Source organism: Geotrypetes seraphini, chromosome 4, assembly GCF_902459505.1.
Source record: "Geotrypetes seraphini chromosome 4, aGeoSer1.1, whole genome shotgun sequence".
In the NCBI taxonomy this organism is placed as follows: Eukaryota; Metazoa; Chordata; class Amphibia; order Gymnophiona; family Dermophiidae; genus Geotrypetes; species Geotrypetes seraphini.
In genome coordinates, this window is record NC_047087.1 from 103328736 (window position 1) to 103347529 (window position 18794).

General features: G+C 43.5%; 1 protein-coding gene across 7 annotated transcripts in view; it reads left to right on the forward strand.

Moving 5' to 3' along the window:
• The window catches only part of LOC117358937 (kelch-like protein 9), a 78963-nt gene that overhangs the window by 31142 nt on the left and 29027 nt on the right, over positions 1-18794 (forward strand). For 4 of the 7 annotated variants that reach the window (XM_033940876.1, XM_033940878.1, XM_033940877.1 and 1 more), the window contains 2 exons: positions 338-487; positions 12630-12762. In XM_033940876.1, coding sequence (XP_033796767.1) covers positions 338-487; positions 12630-12762 — 283 coding nt within the window. The remainder of the gene's footprint in view (positions 1-337; positions 488-12629; positions 12763-18794) is intronic. The other 3 variants (XM_033940882.1, XM_033940880.1, XM_033940881.1) reach the window with 1 other exon arrangement.

The following is an 18794-nucleotide window of genomic DNA, read 5'->3' on the forward strand; positions in this document are numbered from 1 at the left end:
ACAGAGTTCACGGGAACAAATTTTTCCCCCGCGTCATTCTCTAGCGCAAATCAAACATCTCTTATTTTCACAAGGGTAATCACAGGAACACATTACCACAAAAAGCCTGAACATGAAAAAGAGGTAAATGCTGGGGGGAAGGGCATGATGGGAGAAGGCAGGACAATTCACAAGGAGAATGTAAATACTGAGGGGGGATAGGAAACAGTGTGGTTGATGTGGGCCCCACACCCCTCTAGCTGATAGCCCAACTGAGGAGTTATCTGTCAGGGAGGAAGCATTATTTTGTAGAATTTCTTAGCAGCGTTTTCACATTGAATTTCTTTTCTTTTGACAGATTCTCCCCCTGGGGAAAAAAAAGAATCTGTTTGCTTCTTTTTCGAGCAGTATGGCAGTTGTAGAGTCAAGCTTGTTATTTCCACCCTTCCTGACTAATGGCGAGACCAAAATCTTCAGCTGTAGCAAGCACCCCTCTGCCGTCTTACAGGTACGTAGGGCAGCAACATCTTCCATCTGTTCAACAGATCTTAATAGAGTTGTGCATCTGTGTCATACAAGCATGAGAATGCCTATAGAACAAATGTCACTGAAAGGGCAGGTCTCTAAATTGGGGTCTAGATTTATTCACTGCTTACATGTGTCGGAGACACCAATATTTGGCAGTTATGCAGTTATGCACATACTAGTGATTAAGCCCGTTACATTAACGGGTGCTAGAGTAGATGTCTGTCTATCTTTTTTTTTCTTTGTCTCTCTCTCTCTCCGTGTACGCTGTCTGTCATTATTTCTGTCTGTGTCTCTCCCTGGTCCCCTGTCTGTCTTTCTTTCTGTCTCTGTCACCCTGGCCGCCTGCCTGCATTTCTCTGTTGTGCCATGCCTTGCCTGACTCTCTGTGACCCCCTTCCTATGTCCTTAGTGTCCCATCTTATGTCTTTAGTGCCCTCAGTGCCTCCTTCCTATGTCCTTAGTGTCCCATCTTATGTCCTTAGTGCCTTCAGTGCCTCCTTTCTATGTCCTTAGTGCCCCTTCCTATGTCCTTAGTGCCCTCAGTGCCTCCTTCCTATGCCCTTAGTGCCCTCAGTGCCTCCTATGTCCTTAGTACCCCCAGTGCCACCTTCCTATGTCCTTAGTGCCTCCTATGTCTTTAGTACCCTCAGTGCCCCCCCATCCCCAAAGCCAGCCAGCCTGTCTGCCTCCCTCCCCCTGTACAGTAGAACCTATCATTTTTCTATCCCTCCCTCCCATCCCCCTGTGCAGTAGAACCCTTGAAAGCAGAATGTTTCCATCTCTCCCCCCGCCACTATCGCCAAAGTGCAGCCGACCCCACTTACCCTCCCATCCGACCCTCCCACCGTGAGACGACCAGAAACCTTCTGGCTCAAGCAGCGGCCGCAACACTCTAAACACGCTGCTTCGCGGCCTTCTACTGCCCTCGATTCCCTCTGCCGCGTCACCGGCAGAGCAAATCAGGGCAGGAGAAGGCCGCGAAGCAGCGTGTTTAGAGTGCTGCGGCCGCTGCTAGAGTCAAGAGGTTTGTCGGGACTGTGGGAAGGGAAGGGGGGCGGCGGCAAGGGACTAAGGGAGCCAGCCAGACCACAGTTGGAGGGTCGGATGGGAGGCTCAACGGGGGATCGGGTACGCCGGGGAGGAGGATAGGGGGGGTGAAGACGACGACACTCAACCTCTCGCTGGGGGTGGAAAGGCTCTGGACGTGAGCTGGGAGGAAGCCCGGTGTTTGCTGAGGCTGCGGCCGCCCGGAGACTGCATTCAATCTGTAGGGAGTAGTCGACTGGGTGCTTGCATTCTTCTGAGTGACATTAGTCTGTGCTTATTCATCTGCAGGGACTCATTCTCCAGCCCCTAAACCGCCACCGCAACCGCCACTCTCCTGCCAGTCTGAAAAACCGCCAAACACGCCTGAAGCTGACCGCGCTGACACAGCTGCACAGTTGCGCGCCTTCAGTCACCACATGCGCCTCCAGCCCCTGCAAGCGCCGTGAGGTGTCAAATAGAATACTGCCACAAAAGCACACTTCACGGCGCCAGGAATCACACAGTTTCAAGAGCGCATGCGCGCTCTAGGGTTTTATTATTATAGATGTACACAAGGTACTATTCTATAAGGTAGTGCCTAAGTGCTAAAGGGGGCAGAGCATGGGCATGTTGTAAGGGATATGTCTTCTCGCAGGCCATAAACAAGAGAGACTCCACTTACACACTCACATCACTTACCATACTCCCAAGATAACACACACAAAGAAGACGAGATATTCATTCAGTAGCACGCTCAAGAAGAGAGGCTAAAAATTACCACTCAGGGAAGGAATCCTTTTTACTTCTTTATTCTGTATACCAGCAAGAAAACACATCTATCATAGCACATAAGTCACAATAGAGATACAGACAAGGGGGCACACTTCAAAGACAGACGTCTCTGCCAGAGGAGGTGTAAATCCCTGTCTTGCCTAAGTCCTGTTACAGATTTTATACTTCACAGTAGCATGCCAATATTAATATTCGTACATATTCATAAGTTACAGAAAGCCTTGCTTTTCAGCCAGTTCAAACTAGTTTGGTCTTAATTCTCTTTCTCTTAGAAGCTAGTTTTCTGTTGTTCCTATCTGTTAAATCTTGGTAAGTGATAATATACCTCAAATGGGAGGGGGGTAGGGGTTAGTTTTCTCCTTCACTTTAAAATAGTAGATGTTTCTAGAACGCTGTGGGCTCCTTTTACTAAGGTGCGCTAGCGTTTTTAGCGCACGCAGGAAATTACTGCGTATTACGCTTCTAGAACTAACACCAGCTCAATGCTGGCGTTAAGGTCTGGCGCGCGCTAAAGCCCTAGCGCACCTTAGTAAAAGGAGTCCCGAGTGTCAGCAGAAACCAACATTTTCCCTATGAGCATCGGAACCGCATCAGAGCATTTAGTGCTCCAGACTGCGGTAGAAACCTTTACCATGGCTTAGTAAAAGGGGGGTGGTGGGGGCTAAAATGGCTAAAGTAAACAAAATGATTAGAAAATGAAATTAGAACAAATAAAGCAAAGGTTCAGTGCAATTCCTAGCTGTTGCACCTTGAAGCTGGCTTCTTTCAACATTCTGTAGATAAAGCAGTGTGGTTTTTGGGTTAGTTAACCTGAATGAGCAGAAATAAAGCTACTCCCATAACAACAAAAAACATTTTTGGGGCAGCTCACATTCCCTTCCTTAGAGTGAGAAAAAGATAGATTAATTTCTATTTTCTGGAGATACTTTCAAGGAACTTGAAAAAGAGGCGGCTGAGGGGAGATATGATTGAAGTCTACAAAATTCTGAGTGGATCGATTTTTCACTCTGTCAAAAATTACAAAGACTAGGGGACACTCGATGAAGTTACAGGGAAATACTCTTAAAACCAATAGGAGGAAATATTTTGTCACTCAGAGAATAGTTAAGCTCTGGAACGCATTGCAAGAGGTTATGGTAAGAGCGGAGTACATAGCTGGTTTTAAGAAAGGTTTGGACAAGTTCCTGGAGGAAAAGTCCATAGTCTGTTGTTGAGACAGACATGGGGAAAGCCACTGCTTGCCCTGGATTGGTAGCATGGAATGTTGCTAATCTTTGGTTTTGGCAGGTACTAGTGACCTGGATTGGCCACTGCGAGAACAGGCTACTGGGCTTGATGGACGTTTTGGTCTGACCCAGGTAAGGCTGTTCTTACGTTCTTAACTGTTCTCAAGTGCATAACAGCATCAGAAGGCAGCTGATCATTAGCAATGTACTTTCATTTAAACCAGGAATTGTCAGTGATATTTCCTATTTCATTTTGTAAATGAAACAAAAAAATGAACATTATGTGTGTTGCTGGTTTTTTGTTGTTTTTTTTTTAATTTCAAAATAACACCTACCACCATCACTGACTACATGTATAAAAAGCTTTTTTTTTTTTTTTTAACCCCTCCTACTACCCTTCTCCCCCCCCCCCCCCGCCATACCATTAAATCCCTCCTCCTAAAGCCTCCCCTCAACCCCATAGCTGAGCTCTGAATATAGCAGGAACAATTCCTAGTTGCTCCTGCCCTGCCAGTGCTTTATTCAAACTGGCGCCAGCTTCAGGTCAACTGTTGCCATCATTGCAACTGTCAATTTTGTCAATATGTTATGGGGCAGAAAAAACTGGGGCTGGTACCTTCCCCATTTGGACCCTGGCTATAGGTTGAAACTCAGAATGGAGGTGTGGGGAGGGGTGATGGGAGTTGAAGGCGGAAATTATAATAATTGTTCACTGCATGCAGTTAGTGAGAGAAGAGAGGCCTGGTCCTGACGCTGACCTCCTTTTTGTTTTATTTAAAATGAATGAAACAAAACAGTATTTCACTAAATACCTCTACTAACTACTCCCCTACTGTTTTCTTGGTGCCCAAAGCGCGTTTTTTAAAATTTACGAAAGATAAGCTACTGGTTGACTGACGGTGACTCAGTTGCAATGCAGAGGACATAGGATAACTTACATTTAATTTTTTCTCATTTCTAGCCTGGCTATTAACTAGGCAGGTTCCAAAAACCCCCATATAATTTAAAATGACAACACTCAACATCCATAAACAACCTGCTCATGTGCCATACTTCACAAATTTTGTTTCAGTCTCAGGACAGGCTTTTGCTCCCCGGACTAGGGCTAGGAACATTGCAGAAGCAGTGTTTGCAGCCCAAGGGAATGGAGGGAATGTCCTAGTCATGATTCAATGATAATAATTATCAACTGCAACCAGGCTCCACAAAATAAATAAGCTATGATATGTGTCTCCTGGCCAAGGACAAGCATTGAAGGTTATAAAAATAATGGGGAAACCTCAGATAGCCTTATTTCCTGTGACTTTTGATGAGGCTTATGGTGATGGCTTGGGTATTGCAACACTTTTTAAATTGCAGGTCCTATCGTCTCTTTGCCTACTGTTGGACAACATTCTGTGGGACTCTGACCCCATACGTTAGAGACAAAGTTTGGAATTCAACCCTCCCGTATTCCTGACTTATTGACTTGTTGTGTTTTAGGAGTCCTATGTATATGTTGCTGCTGCTGTTCCCTGGGTGGGTGGGGGATGGGTGGGTTGCTGTTTTCTTCGTGATTGTTTGATTGCATTTGTGCTGTGCTGTACTTGTTATACGAGGGACCTTTGTTTGCAACTTTCAATAAAAATGATTTCAAATATAAATTGCAGATCCTTATATTTTCTGTTTTGCAAAATTGCTGCTGTAAACTACTTTGTTGCATCTTTATCTAACTCAGAAAGGCAGTACATCAAGAATTCAAATAAACTAATTAAACAAGTTGCACTGTTGCCCAGTGTTATGCCTATGTGGCCACTTTGGCCACTGTATGTGAATTAGAGAATGACACGGGGAAAAAATCTGTCCCCGTCACTGCACCGTCCCCGGCCCACCATCCTCTGCACCGTCCCGTCACCGCCGTTCCCTTCACCGCCCCGTCACTGTCACCGCCATCCCTTTCACCGCCCCGTCACCGCCACTGCCATCCCATTCACCGCCCGGTCACCATCCCCACAGCATCCATATAAGCCTTAGTACTGCAATATTTAGCTTATTCCTTTCTTATAAATCAAAGTTCCTGCTGCTGAACTAGAGAAAGAGATGTTCAGCTGGCAGGGCTTTGTTTATAAATTTTTATCAACACAACTAAAATACTACTTTATCCTAAAGCAAAAAATAAATAAATAAATAGAATTTTTTTTCTACCTTTGTTGTCTGGTTTCTGCTTTCCACATCTTCTCATTCAATTCCTTCCATCCACTGTGTGTCTTCTCTCTGCGTCTTCCATTTGCTGTTACTGTGCCTCTCCCTTCACCCCCTCCCACAATTGGTCTAGCACCCATCTTCTTCCCTCCGCTCCCCCATAGTCTGGCATCTGTCTTCTTCTTCCCTTCCAGCGTCTTCTCCCCACTCTGCCTTCCACATTTCCAAGGAAGAGAAACTTTTCCCTTTCACCCCCTCCTTCCTTGTGTGAGCCGGAACACGCGGTCCCCGCAGCCCCCACCCGCACGCCGGCTCGATCGTTTAACCAGCTTCCTCTCTCCAGCTCTCCTTAGTTTGCCGGCTTTCTTTTTTGGCGACTGGCACGCTTTCAAAGAGCCGCGCACGCGCGGCTGCTCAAAGTTCAATCTTCTGCTCTGCTGCAACTTCCTGTTTCCGGTTGGGTCAGAGCAGAAGATTGAATACTGAGCAGCCGCGCATGCGCGGCTCTTTTGAAAGCGTTCCGGTCGCCGAAAAAGAAAGCCGGCAAACTAAGGTGAGGAGGAAAGAGGAAGCTGGTTAAACGATCGAGCCGGCGTGCGGGTGGGCGGGTGGGGGCTTCGGGGACCGCACGATCCTTTATGCCTCACTGCGGTGACAAGACCATTCACCGCTCCACGGGACGGTGATGGCCTTGTCCCCGTCCCTGCAGAGGCTGCTAATTTTCATTCCCCGTTTTTGGCGGGTTACCCGCGGCTAAAAGCGGTAGCCGCGGGTAAACCGCCACCGTGTCATTCTCTAATGTGAATCTCCATGTCTGCTTCAATCCTTGTTTTTTAGCTGCAATCCTTATTTTTTCCATCTGTGCCAAACATTTAGGCAGCCTTTCAACTTGCTTTCGTGAGAGCAAGTTGTTTTTCAACTTGCATTACATCTCCTGTACTGTTTCATGTCTTACCGAGGAAGGTCCGAGGAAGGTTTTTCATGGTACTGTAATTAGGGAGGGTTCGAGCACATTCTATCTGTGAGAGTTAGGAGAAACAGCATTGTGTGTGTGAGTGTGTGAGATAGACTAGCAAAATTCAGCACTTTCTGTGCTATATAAGACTGAGAGTCACATCCTAGACTTTGAATTCAGCTGCAGCCAAGGGAACCGTGTGCTGTACCAACCTATCGATCGACCGGATTCCCGATTGGAAAAGGGACGGAACCTGGCAGACATGGTGATGTTTTCTATTTTGTGTATATAAACATAATCTGCTTCTATCTTGTGTAGTATCTGGTGTTTCTCTGCATTATTTGGTGTTTATGCAATAAAATATCATATTCATCTGATGCTTTCTTTGGATGTTACTGTGCATGCCCTTGATAAATAGTTACGTGGCATTACACCCAGCCAAATCGGTTTCAATTTTTCTGGAAACCCAAAGGGATGGACTGTCATTTGACACAAATGTCATTCGTTGTAATAGCGTACACTGTTGGGAAACAGCATGCTCTATGGGCCAAATTCTATATATATTGCCAAAATAATTGGCACCGAAAAGATTGGCACATAACGCAATTCTATAAACCGCCTCCAGAGATAGAATTACAAGTAGTGCTCGTCTGCATGACTAACATTTAGATACTTGCACCTAAGATGTGTGAGAATTGGGCATATTCTATAACGGTGCACTAGAATTTATACACACCACTTCATAGAATACTCTTAGAAAGTTGTGTGCGTAAATTCTAATTTGTGGTGGGGGATGGGAAGGAAGCGAGGAGGATGGCAACACATGTAGCCAGAACCCGGAAGTTAACCAGGCATCGGACGATATTAAGGTGAGCACTCGGTTAATTCCCTGCATAAAGTTAGGACATCCTTTTTCTGTCCTAACTTTATGTGGTTGCTCAGGCAGTTAGCAGACTGAATATCGCCACAAACTAGCTAAGATTAAGTTCCGCCCTAACCCTAACACATGTCTGCCTTTTACGTGGCATGCTAGATAGCACCAAAATGTTGCTACACTCTATTCTATAGCAGACTTTGGGCGACTTTTAGAGAATTGTCCCCCATAGTGTGCACTTTTATGAAGGAGTATATGTTATTTGCATATGTGCTCACTATTAACAACAATCGTTTCAAAGCAAAAAAACAAATAAACCAGTAACATCAAAATGAACATTTTCTGTCTCCCATCCCTATCAACAGTTTGTCAGATTGGGGAAAACATTCTTCCCTGTTCTGTTGGCTTCAAACATCTGTCAAATTCATTCCCTTAGATAAACTAGACAACGAGATGATCTAAGCCCCTTAATGACAGTTCCACTCTTGTCAGTCTAACTCATGCCCTTTGGTTCTTCATTCGCACCATTCAGTTCAACATCTGCACGGTGCCAATCAGTGGCATAGTGAGGCTGAGAGGCACCCGGGGCAGTGGCACCCCTTCCCCCGGTGCAAGCAGCTCTCCCTCTGACATCACTTCCTAGGTGTGGGACCCGGAAGTGACATCAGAGTAAGAGCCAACACTGGCATGAGCAGCAGGTTGGAGTTGCTGCTCGCGCCAGCGAAAAGCTAGAGGTATGGTGGGGGGAGTGAAGGCATGCGGCGGGGTGGGGGAGTAAGTGGGAAGGAGCGAGGGGGAGGTGGAGAGGAGGACAGGTGATAGCACCCCCACCAAGACAACGCCTAGACGGACCACCCTCCCTGCACCCCCATTACTACTTCACCAGTGAAAACCAAAGAGCATGAGTTATATTGATAAAAGTAGAATTGTTGTCTAGTTTATTTTAGGGAATGAATAATAAATTGTGTCAAACTGGGCTGATTCTAGTTCTGTCAAAGAAGAAACTGATAAATCTTGAGGGAAAGCACTGTCCAGAGGGCCAAGGATGGTTTGCTGCTGCTCTGGTGTTGCAATGTAAGACGAGAGTTGACAGAGCAAGCAAAGAGAGGGAGGTGAAGAGAAGGCAGCGATGATAAGATGAAACAGGCACGGGGGAAGCCACTGCTTGCCCTGGATTGGTAGCCTGGAATGTTGCCACTGTTTGGATTTTTCCAGGTACTAGTGACCTAGATTGGCCATTGTGAAAACGTGCTACTGGGCTAGATGGACCATTGGTTTGACCCAGTAAGGCTATTCTTATGTTGTTATGAGAGACCAAAAGAAAGTGTTGGGGAGGCATGGCCTATTTCCCTTTCATTTATGTGCAGATTGATGAGGAAAAAGCAAATGTGCTAAACAAATACAGTAAAACTTTGGATTGCAAGGAACTTGGTTTGCAAGTGTTTTGCAAGACAAGCAAAACATTTTATTAAATTTTAACTTGCAATACAAGTACAACTGAGCCTATGGTTCTTCTCTCTCTGATGCTGCAGGAGTGTAGTGACTGTGCTAAACGAGTAAGGCCTTGCAATATAAGTACGTATAGTATTTTGTATTAAAGTTTTTGGGTTGTAGAATGAATCGTCTTGGTTTCCATTATTTCCTATGGGGAAATTTGCTTTGATATATGAGTGCTTTGGATTACAGGCATGCTTCTGGAACAAATTATGCTTGCAAACCAAGGTTTGACTACTTCTGTTCGGTGTTCACAGAAGAAAAACCTGGAGAAGGACCACAATTGGTCAGCAAATTTGCACCTGAGAATGGAATGGATATTGCACCATTCATAAAATAAAGTGTTTATGAGCAACTTGAAAAATTGAAGGGTGGACAAAGCTATGGGACCAGACGAGATCCATCCCAGGATATTGAGGGAGCTCCGAGAGGTTCTGGCGGGTCCTCTTAAAGATTTGTTCAATAAGTCTTTAAAGACAGGAGAGGTTCCGCGGGACTGGAGAAGAGCAAATGTGGTCACTCTTCACAAAAGTGGTTGCAGAGATGAAGCGGGAAACTACAGGCCAGTAAGCCTCACTTCAGTTATTGGAAAAATAATGGAAATGTTGCCGAAGGAAAGGATAGTGAAATTCTTAAAATCTAATGGATTATAAGATCCGAGGCAACATAGGTTTACTAAAGGTAAATCGTGCCAAATCTGATTGAATTGGATCAAGGGCATATGCTAGATGCAAAACCTTTGATATGGTTCCTCATAGGAGGCTCTTAAACAAACTCCATGGGCTGATGTTAGGGCCCAAAGTTGTGAACTGGATTAGAAACTGGTTGACGGACAGACACCAGAGGGTAGTGGTAAATGGAATTCGCTCAGAGGAGGGTCAGATGAGTAGTGGAGTGCCTCAAGGATCGGTGCTGGGACCGATTCTGTTCAACATGATGCACGACCTACTCCTACTGGAGCACTGGTCTAGGACCTGGCAACTTAGCTTCAATGCCAAAAAATGCAGTCATGCACCTAGGCAACCATAATCCATACAAGACTTATACCCATAATGGTGAGATCCTAACAAGAACGGTAGCAGAACGAGACTTGGGGGTGATCGTCAGTGAGGACATGAAGGCTGCCAGTCAGGTAGAGCAGGCCTCATCCAAGGCAAGACAGATCCTAGGTTGCATACGCAGGGGCTTCGTTAGCCGTAAGCCGGAAGTCATTATGCCATTGTATAGATCCATGGTGAGGCCCCACCTGGAATACTGTGTGGAATTCTGGAGGCCACATTATCGCAAAGATGTGCTGAGACTGGAGTTGGTTCAGAGAATGGCCACCCGGATGGTCTCGGGACTCAAAGATCTCCCGTACGAAGAACAGTTAGACAAACTGCAGCTATACTCACTCGAGGAGCGCAGAGAGAGGGGGGACATGATCGAGACGTTCAAGTATCTCACGAGCCGCATCGAAGCAGAAGAAGATATCTTCTTTTTCAAGGGACCCACGGTAACAAGAGGGCATCCGTGGAAAATCAGAGGCGGGAAACTACGAGGTGACACCAGGAAATTATTTTTCACTGAAAGGGTGGTTGATCGTTGGAATAGTCTTCCACTGCAGGTGATTGAGGCCAGCAGCATGCCTGATTTTAAGGCCAAATGGGATCGACAAGTGGGATCTATTCACTAGGCAAAGGTAGGGGAAGGTCATTAGGGTAGGCAGACTAGATGGGCCGTGGCCCTTATCTGCCGTCTATTTCTATGTTTCTATGTAATATGTTTATGAGCGATATTGCTGAAGGGTTAGAAAGTAAGGTTAGCCTTTTTATGGATGATACCAAGATTTGTAACAGTGTGGACACCCCGGAGGGAGTGGAAAACATGAAAAAAGATCTGCAAAAGATAGAAGAATGGTCTAGTGTCTGGCAACTAAAATTCAATGCAAAGAAGTGCAAAGTGATGCATTTGGGGGGTAGAAATCCAAGAGAACTGTATGTGCTGGGAGGTGAGAGGCTGATATGCACAGATGGAGAGAGGGACCTTGGGGTGATTGTGTCTGAGGATCTAAAGGCGTCTAAACAGTGTGATAAGGCGGTGGCAGTAGCCAGAACGATGCTAGGATATATAGAAAGAGGAGTAACTAGAAGAAGAAGGGAGGTGTTGATGTCCCTGTATAGATCATTGGTGAGGCCACACTTGGAGTATTGTGGAGTTTTGGCAAAGGATATAAAAAGACTTGAAGCGGTCCAGAGGAAGGCGACTAAAATGATAAGAGGTTTGAATCAAAAGAAGTAGGAGAAGAGACTGGAAGACCTAAATATGTATACTCTGGAGGAGAGGAAGGACAGGGGAGATATGATACAGATGTTTAAATACTTGAAAGGCATTAATATAGAACCAAATCTTTTCCAAAAAAGAAAAAAATGGTAAAACTAGAGGGCATAATTTGAGGTTACGGGGAGGAAGACTTAGGAGCAATGTTAGGAAATTCTTTTTCACAGAGAGGGTGGTAGATGCCTAGAATACCCTCCCAAGGGAAGTAGCAGAGAGGAAAACAGTGATGGAATTCAAAAAAGCATGGGATAAATAGAGGATCTTTAATTAGAAAATGAAGGATGTAAAGTAAAAAACTAAGGCCGGTATTGGACAGACCTGCATGGTCTGTGTTCCATATATGGTGATTCGGTGTAGGATGAGCTGGGGTGGGCATCAATGAGAACTCCACTAATATGGAATGTTACAGGTCAGACTTTACGGTAGATATCCTGCAAACAACGGGATGGTTGGATAGGCTGGAGTGAGCTTAGACGGCATTTGGTACCTAGGACAATACCAGACTTTACAGTCTACAGCTCAGAAATATCAAAGAAGAGACAAGTTAATCTAATCATGTATTTTTTTTAATGGGTATAACTTATGGGCAGACTGGATGGACCGTTCAGGTCTTTTATCTGTCGTCATTTACTATGTTAAAAGTATTAGCAGAGAAGAAAGACCTAGGTACTAGCAGCACCCCCCCCCCCCCCAACCCAAAAAAAAAAAAAAAAAGCAATAATTCATCTGGGTAAGAACTTGGGAACTCCTTATTACTACTTTCATTAGTTTCATTATTAGTATCACTAGAGTGCACACTGGTTCTCCTTGATATTACCCTCCATAGTCCAAATGCAATAGATAGAGTCCTTCCCTATGAGTTCTCTTACCAGCTGCTGGTGCATGGTGGCCGGCATAAGAGTCTCATGTTCCTTCCTTGATAGCACTGCTTGTCACCGCATAGAAGAAGTGTACCATAGACTTATTTTTAACCCTCCCCCCTACATAATTGCAAGAAGCAAAATGGAGTCATTTTGTTTGGACTTGAAAGAATTAGAAAAATAAATTGCACTACTGTATATATGCATTCATTAAAATGAAACAATTAAGAATATGTCTTTCATCTTAATGTCATCTTTGTTACAGAAACAATTTGTCATATGATTTTATGCCTGAAAAGTACTTTAACAACAGAGAAATTATAATTCATTTGATTATAATTCGTTTGAAACCTTGAACTTTGGTTAAGACAGCTCTCTTCCTCTTTCATCTGTAGGGTTTCAGCAAGTTCCGCTCTGAGAAACTTCTCTGTGATGTCACTTTGGTTTCAGGAGATGGACTTGGATCGTTCCCTGTGCATAGAGCCATGATGGCTTCAGCAAGTGATTATTTCAAAGCCATGTTTACAGGTAAGACCATTTTATTGTCTCTAATTATTGGCTTTTAACTTTTTTAGTTCTATTCAACTTCTTTTATTGTTTTTTTTTTAACTACTGTAAACCGCATAGAACTTTTCGGTCTTGCGGTATATAAATTGATTATTATTATTTATTATTATAGTGCACATACATGGTGAACTTAGGCCTAGGGAAGAAAGATAGATAGCTCCTATTCCTGTAGTGTCCTTATAGGATAATGCAGTAATACAGACACACCTTGGCAGAGGCTATAATTTATGTGTGGAGTTGTTTCTTCCACCCATGCACACACCCACAGGCAAAATATACGCCACCAAAACATGGTGCATACTTTTCAGCTAGTTGGTATTCTATAGCACAGTGGTTCCCAACCCTGTCCTGGAGGAACACCAGGCCAATTGGGTTTTCAGGCTAGCCCTAATGAATATGCATGAAGCAAATTTGCATGCCTATCACTTCCATCATATGCAAATCTCTCTCATGCATATTCATTAGGGCTAGCCTGAAAACCCAATTGGCCTGGTGTTCCTCCAGGACAGGGTTGGGAATCACTGCTATAGCAGGTCATCTACACACACGTAGCCAGTTATGTACATAGAGGACTAAAATATAGCCATTTACATTTGTTCCTGCAGCCAAAAACTAGATGGCTCCTTATAGAATTACCCCCTATCCCTCCCCCCTCCCCCCCCGCCTGTGAGTAAGAATAAAGCATAGTGAATGTGACCTTTGATGCATATTTTTTTATACCATAATCATATTGTATGCTATGAGGCCTAAATTCTCGATTGTGTGCCGTAATTTAAGCGATGGTAGGCGCCCTACCACCACCTAAATTAATTGGTTTTAATTGGCTTAATCAGCATACTAATTGGTTGTGCCAATTAGAAACCAATTAAATCAAGATTTAAAAGAAAAAAAGGAGAAGCCACCGATATCCCATCCACAGAGCCGCTTTATGATGCCTAACACCATTGTAGACACAGTTAACGCCAGAAGTGGCATTAGGCATTGTAAAGCACCTCCACGGACGTGATTCTCTTGGAAGGTAGGTGCCAGAAATGCAGACTTTTAAAACCGTGGCCTACATTTCTGGCGTCTATCTAACACATAGCCGCGATTCGGTAAATGGTGCTGTTGCGTGATTGACACAATCGGTAGCCATTTTTAAGGCAGCCACTGATAATGGTGCCGTTTACAGAATCCAGGCTTGAGTGGGCATCCTCTATATCTCAGTGGGGGAGGGCAAGACATCGTAAAGTAGATCTTGACAAATAGTAACCCTGTACTCCCATTGAAAAAAACTACTCACTGGTTTCTTCTTTTTGTAGTCATGTCTCTGAGAGTTCTTTAGTGAGAAGTTACCCAACAAGAGAAAACCGGGTAAACATATATAGGCTTCACCCAAGTAATAGTTAAATCAGGTGAAATAAAGCTGTATAGTAAAGCTAGGAACATATATGTAATAAATGGAAATAAACCCAAATAGTCTGACACAAGTAAAATGCCTAGGTGTATTATTCAAGGGGTGTTTAATAATTTAGCTACCTCAGTAGGAAAGAGTTTTAAAAAAAAATTATTTTTCAATATAGTCCCCTGCAATGACTTTAACCTCTTTGAAAAGAATTCTTCTATTTGGCCTTCAAACTAAGACATCACAGCTTCCTTGACGTCTTCATCACTTGAAAACTGCTGTCCACGGAGAGATTTCTTCAAAACTCGAAACAGGAAATAATGTGATGGCGCCAGGTCAGGATTGTAGGGTGGATGGTTCAGCTGCTGAAACACACATTCTCGGATGGCAGCATGTGATTGTCATGATGTGCACCAGCGCATTGTTGTGAAGAAGCAGCACGCCTGCTGTGAGTTTTCCTTGTCTTTTCTCCTTGATTGACTCCTGCAAAGTGATCATTGTTTTGACGTAACTCTCCCCGGTTATGGTTGTCATGTATGGCATGAATTCCAGAAGCAAAAGTCCATCATCCCAGAAGACAGTTGCCATGACTTTGCCTGAAGATTTTTCTGTCTTGAACTTTTTTGGGATGGGGGATGACTTGTGCTTTTACTGCATTGACTCCATTTTGGACTCAGGATCTCCGTGATAGACCCATGTCTCATCTCCAGTCACCAAACAATGAAAAAAATTCACTTGGTCTTCACAGAGTATCTCCAAGTTCTCCTGACAGCACTGGAGCCTCGTGGCCTTCTGACATGGTGTCAACATTCTTGGAACCCATCTTGCATTAACTTTGGGCATGCCCAACTTTTCATGAATTATTTTCCAAACTGTTCCTGCCAAGATACCCATTTCTTCAGCTATTTGGGAAACCATAATTCATCTGTCTGACAAAATTACATTCTCAACTTTCTTGCACATTAAAAAATGTGGCCTGCCTTGGAACTTTAACCCAAGCCTTAGATTTAATCCATTTTGCCAAATACCCTATTGCTTTCCACAGAAATTTTGGCTTCCATAGGGATTTTTTCTGTGCCATTTTTATCTCCTTTCTGAAGCCAAGTTAATTGACAGTTTGGAAACCCTGTGTGAGGTCTGCAGGAATATTTTGAAGGAGAAATTCCCTGTGGTTGACTCCTGAAAGTTATAAATTGAACCCAGGTTATTTTACCCTTCTGCAGAGCATTATATAGCACTACCCCTGAGTGAGCCCAGATTGAAGGAGGTTGGTTTTCTTATGAATAACTTTCAGGTTTAATTGGCTGGGGACAGGATTCAGTTGGTTCTCTATTCTTTCATCCAAGGCCTTTCTAAATATATTCAGGGCCAATGAAAATGTTCAGGTCATCAAGATCAAATTTGCACAGTAAAAGGCCTTCTTGGGTTATTCTCATTCTCTCTCTTTTTTTCCTTTCTTTCTCTCTTTGGAAGAAAGCAGCACAGATGTAGTCCTCGAGCAGAATATATTTATTAAAACAGCCAGAAATAGGAAATCCTTTCACAGTTTTATTTCTATAAGCGTGCTTACCAGACAAAGGGCTTTCATGAACAGGTTATCCAATGCTATTAAATAAAGAAGTAGCTAAGGGCTCCTTTTACAAAGCCGCACTAGGACCTTAACGCGCGGAATAGCCGCACGCACTAGCCGCTACCGCCTCCTTTTGAGCAGGCGGTAGATTTTCGGCTAGCGCACACTAATCTAATGCGTGTGTTAAAACCGCTAGCGTGACTTTGTAAAGGAGCCATAAATGTGCCATTCAACCATTGTTTGCCTACTGGTGAAATGATTGGTCTCTTTTTTAAAATTTATATTTATTTAATTATTCCAAATACAGGTGCAAAATCCTTTATTCAAATCCTTGAAACCCGGCTTATTTCGGCTTTTGGAACTTTTGGGATTTTGGAATGGTAATGTTAAGTCAGAAAAAGACAAACCATAAAATTGTCACCAGCCATTTTTATTTCAAAATAAGTCAAACATTTCAAGCACCTCAAAAACAAACGTTACAGACTTTGAGACTCGAGCAATACTTTCAAACATAAATGAAGTGTCAAATTTCGGTTTTGGGAGCTTTTTGGTTTTCAGAATTTCAGATAAAAGGTCTTGTACAACAGAAACATCTTGACTAGTGAAACAAAATTAAAATCATGAAACCAATTTTGTTTCCTTGGACCACAATTATAAATAAAAGGAGGAGTAAAGAAATAATTGTCTTTATCTTCCTTTTGACTCCTGTTAAGTTAGAAAAGCCTAACAGTGTCTGAAACCTTGAGTTACCAAATAGACAAATATTACAAGATCTTAAATAATTTTCTTTAGATCTAGAAAGGCCCACAATTGTTCAGGAGCAAAAAAATATACTTTGATTGTTGGTATCTAATTCTATATTTACAGACCCTGGAAGGATGTTCGAAGAAAAATTGATCATCATATATGTTCAATGTTTCAATAGATAATTGTATTCATAAACTCACTTTTATCTCAGGTTGTCTTGTACTGTCCTTCTCCTCACTTTTCTCTGTTGCTATATTTAATTTACTGTGGGGTACTTTGCCTTGTTTTTTTGGATTGGATGGGCTAGTGAACCATAGAGAGGAGGACTCAGGCTCATAAGCCACTCTAACTACTACATTTATGGTGGAAAATGTGAGGCCACCAAAACCCTACTTTACTGCTATATAAGTACCACCTGCAGCCATAAGGGCTATTGGGGTGATAGGTGGGTATAGTAGGTGTTGGGAAAGTTTGGAGGGCTCACCATAAATTATAAGGGGGTTATGGTGAGATGTACATCTGGCACCCTTTATGTGTTCACAGCAATGCTCTGTTGGCATTTCTGTGTGGCCAGTCCATTGCAATGCTGGCCCCTCCCACATCCAAATGGTCTGAATTTGGACATTTTGAACTTGGACATTTTTGTGGTCAATAATGGGGCAGAAAGTTAGGTATCCTAAGCTAAGACGGCCAAGACGTCCAAATAAGTCATTTTCAAAAATAAATGGATGTCCAGCAGTTTTGAAAATAGATGTTTCCCTGCTTCAACTTTTGGACAGTTTACAGGAAATGTCCAAAGTCGGACTTAAGATGTCCTATCAATATCTAGAGGATGCCTCCTTACCGCGCTTGACTCCTCAGATGTTGAACTTGTTGAATGCGCCTTTGCGAGTGGTGGAAATTCAACAGGCTATCAGGTCTTTGTCCACCTGCAAGGTTCCCGGACCCGATGGGTTTACCACAGAATATTAAAAATTGCTTTTTTATCATCTTCTAGGAGCATTGCAGCGTTATTTCAATGCTTGTGGTTGACGCTTTTTTTCCACCAGATGCTACGGATGCTCTTATTACCCTTATTCCTAAGCCGGGTAAAGACCCTATATCTGTAGAGTCCTATCGCCCTATTTCTTTACTTAACATCAATGTAAAAATATTTGTGCGGGTGTTGGCAGATTGGTTGGCGTCCCTTTTACCTTTGCTCATAGGGGAGGAGCAAGTTGGATTTGTGCATTGCTGCCAGTCCATAATTAACGTTTGCATGGTCTTGACAGCTTTGGTGACTGGCCAAGCAACTGTAACCCCTGGGTTGTTGGCCAGTCTGGATGCGGACAAGGCCTTCGACCAGGTGGAGTGGTCTTTCCTCTTTCCTTCGATGTCTCATATGAGCATATCGGGCTGGTTTTTGGATAGCATCCATACTTGGTATTCGGGCCCTTGGGCGTCTGTACTTCTTAATGGGACTCATTCCTTCCCTTTTGTTATCTTGCGCAGCACTCGTCAGGGGTGTCCCCTTTCTCCTTTGCTGTTTCTCTTATTTTTGGAGCCTTTATTGAGAACTATGAAACGGCATGTCCATATTACTGGTCTTCAAGTTGCTAATTCTAAGTTGAAGGCTTTGGCTTTTACTGATGATTTGATACTTATTCTGACAAATCCCGAATGTTCTTTATCCCATCTGCTTGATACCTTGGCTGAATATGGGTTCCATTGAATATGGGCTTTCTGGTTGAATTATCAGAAATCCATTGCCCTCCCATTTCAGTCCACTATGCCCACCCATTGGATGGGCCCCTCTCCTTTAAAATGGGCAACTGGACGAGTTGTGTATTTAGGGATTACGATTCTACAGGACATTACCCACCTTCATGATCTTAATCTACAGCCTTTATTGGCCAAGACTAAATTATGTTTGTTGACTTGGCAAACTTCCCCTCTTTATGCTCTTTATGGCATGATGATACTCCCTCAATGGTTATATGTTTACCAAATGCTACCCCTGACCTTTTCTAGGACTGTGGAGCGCCAATTAGACAACCTGCTCTGTGGTTTTCTGTGGTTGGGCGGTCACCCACTTCTTCCTCTAAATTTGGTGGCATTGCCGATAGATCACAAAGGCTTGGGATTGTTGCCTGTGATGAGATTTGTAGAGGCATGTCATATGCAACATATCCATGATTGATTTCTTACAACAACATATTTTTCTTGGACTCTGGTGGCACTCCAAGGAACTCCAGTTTTGTAAATCCTATCATTTTTGTTATCTTTTGCATACTCCTCGAGTTGTGGCTGCTG